General features: G+C 39.2%; 1 protein-coding gene across 1 annotated transcript; it reads right to left on the bottom strand.

The window, feature by feature from the left end:
* Positions 1–551: 551 nt before the first annotated feature.
* On the bottom strand, positions 552–3,610 carry LOC111781687 (probable beta-1,4-xylosyltransferase IRX14). Its single transcript, XM_023662373.1, has 3 exons — positions 2,427–3,610; positions 1,644–2,183; positions 552–998 (listed from the first exon to the last, which is right to left on the bottom strand). Exons 1-3 carry the CDS (start codon positions 3,149–3,151, stop codon positions 800–802), a joined length of 1,464 nt encoding a protein of 487 aa, XP_023518141.1. The 5' UTR covers positions 3,152–3,610; the 3' UTR covers positions 552–799.
* Between the last annotated feature and the right edge of the window lie 918 nt (positions 3,611–4,528).

Raw genomic sequence — 4,528 nt, 5'->3', positions numbered from 1 at the left:
TGAATTATGAAGAGCAAGAATGCTTCATATTTATACAGAGAATACAAAACATATTCAGAAAATCTACTTAAAAATCTGCAGAAAATCTGGTAAAAAACCAGTAAACAAATCAAAATAAAATTTAATCAAATCAAAACTAAATCACATAAAAAAACTAGATCTAACTCCTAACGGTGATTTAATTAGATACTAACTGACAGCAATCTAAACAAATACGTGATATTTAACAGTAATTCCATATAAGTGGACAAATGAATAAATTAAAAATCGGTCAAATATTTGTGAGAAGACTAAAAAAAAGGGAAAGATTTTAAAACGGTTAATCCAATGAAAAATAAAATAAAATGAAACATTTGAAGGTAAGAATCTCAGCCCAGAGAAGAGAGGAGGGAGAGAGGAGGGACAGATAAGGGAAAATATAAAAACAAAAAAACGAAAAAGAACGGAATGAAAAGCACCAGAAGAAAGAGAGGAAGAAAAAAAAGAAAGGAAGATCTCAGAAGTACTAAGATCTAACTCCTAACGGAGATTTAATTAGATACTCAGCATTCTAAACAAATACGTGATCTTTAACACACCCCTTAATGAAGAAAAAAATTTAAAAGTGTAACAGAGTCTGAAATCAAAACTGAATTGTTTGTATAGATGGGCCTACTATTATACAGCCTGCCTGTCCTGATTGACATTCCCCATTGAATTCATATCATCCAATCTTTGAACTGCAGAAACATCATGGACGTGTTATGAGCATCTTTTTGAGTTCTCAGAATGTCTCTCTCAGGTTTGATTCGAGTATCAATCACTTTGGTTCCTGCCGCTTTCTCTTGCTTCGAGAACTTCTTCTGGATCTGGATGAATGAGTCTTTGCAGGATGCTTAGATGTTTCTTCTTGCTTGATTATCACAGCTTTTTCATCAGTTGGGAGCTCAGGAGGAACATCCGGCCATGGTGTCCGTTTTGCAGGTACATTAATCTCTAAAGGAGGCTCAATTAACCACCTATTTAAACCATCAAATCTAGATAAACATTCATTCTAAGTTGTCTTTAATGGTATTAAAATCTCAGTACCATATTGGAAACAGATTGACTCAAAACAATGAATTTCACGCAAGCAATAGGTAGTTAGGAAGGTGTGAGATCACACATGTTTTGGGTGGAGAACGAAACATTCTTTATAAGGGTGTGGAAATCTTTCACTACCACCAGAAGCGTTTTAAAAACCTTGAAGAAAAACATAAAAGAGAAAGTCCAAAGAGGACAATATCTGCTAACGACGGAATTGAGCAGTTACAAACGTATCAGAGCCAAACGTCGGGTGATATGCCAGCGAAGAGGCTAAGCCCCAAAGGTCGGTGGACACAAGATGGTGTGCCAGCTAGGACGTTGGGTCCCGAAGGAGATTGATTGGGGTCCCACATCGATTGGAGAAGGGAACGAGTAGCAAGACGCTGGATCCCAAAGGAGGGTGGATTGTGAGACCCCATATCGATTGGGGAAGAAAACGAAACATTCTTTAAAGGTACGGTGTGAAAACCTTCTTCCTAGCAGATGTTTTAAAATTTTCGAAGAAAACTCGAAAAGGAAAGTCAAATAACACACCATCGACGAGTAGTGAGTTTGAAGGCGAGGAAGAAAATACTAACCCATGAGGAAATTTGCTATCGAAACGAGCTTCAACTCTGAGCCACCAGACCAAAACTTGGCGGCCACAACTTCCAAGAGGCTCAACCATCGATGCATCCTTCAAAAGAAATAGTGGACTCTCTAAAGCCTCGTCACCGACATCCAATGTATCAAAATCATTAACCCATTCTGGCTTATCTTCTGCATCTTTCCATAGCAACTTGGAATTCAAAACAAACCCAGACCACTCCAGCTTCCTCGGAAGAACTGATATCTTGTCACCAATGAATTTAGCACTCTTTCCAGCATATGGAAGCGCATTGAAGGTATGCCAACCAACCAACTTATTGGAAGAATTGCAAGCAGGACCCTGAGCAGGGATTGATGGCTTCTCCACCTCCTCTGATAATTCATCTTGTTTATCAGACAGAACAATAATCCCAACAGACAGAGCACCAAACCACTTCACGTTCTGGATTTCATCAAAAAACTCCATACTATACATATTACTGTCATCCACAAATATCACAGTTCCGTCCAGCATCATTTTGCTCACAATTCTGCATTATTCCATACCTACATGATCAATTTCATATTCTAAAACCAACCTGTAATGGTCGGTCATATTAAGAGAAAATAGTGGCTAAGAAAAACACCATCATCATCTTCCACAAACTTTGATCATTTTACCTTCTTTCCCCGCCATTAATAGCTTACTAACTAAATCATATGCAGTCAAATCGTAGTGGAGCACAAGAAAACATGAAGCAATTAATGGAAAAAGGCAGGTATGGAGAAACAACCTCAAGGCATGAAGCCTCATATGAGCCTCAATTCGATGCCTACTCTCCCAAGAATTCGGCATCCGCTGATTGAACCCAACGTGGATAGTCTCCAGCCCAGGCTGAGCAAGAATTGAAGCAGTCTCATTGGTGATTCCACCGGCCTCCACCACGATCCAAACCAGCGGGTAAGGGACCAACATCAGCGAGTGCATAACGCCAGTCATGTGGAGAGCCTGTAAAGTCCGCACATAAGTTGGAGTTATAGCAATTATCTTCCGTGGATTCTTGACCCCGAATTGACGCCTCTGTTCCCTCTGTACCGTCTCAATGATTTGGTGAGCCTTCATAACTTCAATTGGGTTTGGATGTGGCCATGGCCGGATTCGGATTCCATGCCTCCCAACAACCACGCGGCTACTCGAAGTGGAAATGGTCGCAGGCGTCGTCTTATTTACAATCGGATTTGGAAGCGAAGTAGAGTGAATGTTGAGGTTAGTAACAGATCGAAAAGGAGTCAAGTAGAGGGTAGTGGGGTTGGAAGTAGAGAAGAAAAGGAAAAATACAAGACGAGAGAAGCGAAATCCAAGTACAAGACTTATGAGACAACAAAACCCATGAAGAATCAGCCACAAAATCCCGGCTGACGACTTGATTGGACTATCCGCCGACGAATCCAAGGACGACCCTCTGAAGCTATTAGCCCGACGGGCAGCATATGTCTGCTGCAATGCAGAAAGCTTCATATTCTGGGTTTGCCCCCACTAACCCTCCCTTGACAACAGCAAAAGGAAAACGATAATGGGTTGGGTCCCAAGAATTGGACGAATCGCGGAAAAGGGGTTGTTTCTAATGTTCCTTTAAAGTTGAGATTCAATTTGGCTTGTAAAGATAGCAAGAGAATAGGTAAAGGCGTTGATGATTAGAGCAGAAAAGAGGAGAATTTCTTTGAGATTAAGAATGAAAAGCTTGAGTAATGTCTTCATCTGATTCTTGTTTGACGCAGACGCACACACTGAGTGAAGAAGGCGATATTAGGCCAACTCGAAAGGGCCCCAGATGCTCGACCAAATTCCCGAAACAGGCCGCATTAGCAATAGAAAATAAGCAAAGTAGAGGTTCAAACGCAAGCCATGGACGCAGCCCACAGTTGGATCACGCCGGATTCGAACAGTAGCAAGTAGAATACAGAATTCAAAAAAGAATTCCCTTTTTACTTTCTAAGCAATCGAATAAAGAATTGAATAGCAAGCTCTTCTTTAAATTCACCATGAAATGATTGCTCGACTGTGCCAAGCTCCAGTATAAAGAATCGTTTTTTTTTTTTTCTTCTTCCTCTTCGTCTTGCTAAAAGAAGAAACTATTTTGTTGAACTTAGTTTCCAGACAACCAAATTCCTTTGAAAGCATTTAGATTCAAGTTTATTTTGTGATATAATTGTTTGATGCGTGCAATAAAATTATGGTAACTAACACTTACCTATCAAGCCATATGCATCAAACCTTGGACTTACAAATGAAACCCTACATATATTGATTGGAGTTTCTACATACCATTTTCTGCCCCATTCATACTCCAAATATAGGCTTTGTAACTACAAAATCTCCAACCAAAAATGGAGAATTTGCAGAAATTACAAGCAATCAATCATAGAACAAAGGGTTTGGTAAAAAAAATAAAAAAGGACCTTGCACACATGACATTCTTACTATTGAATGAGTCTAACAAACTGGAAATTGAGTCGCCTTCGACGATATAAACTCAAACTTCTAGTCACTTCTAGTCTCTTAATGTTTTAGAAAATGGGGTCGAGAAAGATATTAGAAAGAGAGTTTGAAAACAATATTTGAGAGAAATGAAAAAAGTAATGTTAGAGGCTATAAGCCAAAAAGGCAACACAACAGCTTGATAACTTATAACTCCGAGTAGAAAGTATTAGTGACCAATCACATCCCCTATGTTACATTAGGAGGCATTTAAGGTATTTCATTAAAGAAACTATACCAGAAAAGTAGTAAAGGAAAATAACAAAGTGATATAACACAAGCATTTTGGCATGCAACAACCATTCACAACATGTCTTAAACAAACGTGATAATCACACTAAACATAAATCTACCTTT

The sequence above is a fragment of the Cucurbita pepo genome, chromosome LG19 (assembly GCF_002806865.2).
Source record: "Cucurbita pepo subsp. pepo cultivar mu-cu-16 chromosome LG19, ASM280686v2, whole genome shotgun sequence".
NCBI lineage: Eukaryota > Viridiplantae > Streptophyta > Magnoliopsida > Cucurbitales > Cucurbitaceae > Cucurbita > Cucurbita pepo.
The sequence above is the reverse complement of the archived record's forward strand: the minus strand, read 5'-3'. Positions and strand labels throughout refer to the sequence as shown.

What these genes read in the sequence shown, in the direction of transcription:
- LOC111781687 (XM_023662373.1), bottom strand. Translation starts at nt 3,151, where the DNA reads ATGAAGCTTTCTGCATTGCAGCAGACATATGCTGCCCGTCGGGCTAAT. An exon ending in ATGAGGCTTCATGCCTTGAG is followed by an intron (nt 2,184 to 2,426) that starts GTTGTTTCTCCA and finishes GGAATAATGCAG; the next exon opens with AATTGTGAGCAAAATGATGC. An exon ending in GATAGCAAATTTCCTCATGG is followed by an intron (nt 999 to 1,643) that starts GTTAGTATTTTC and finishes TGGTTTAAATAG; the next exon opens with GTGGTTAATTGAGCCTCCTT.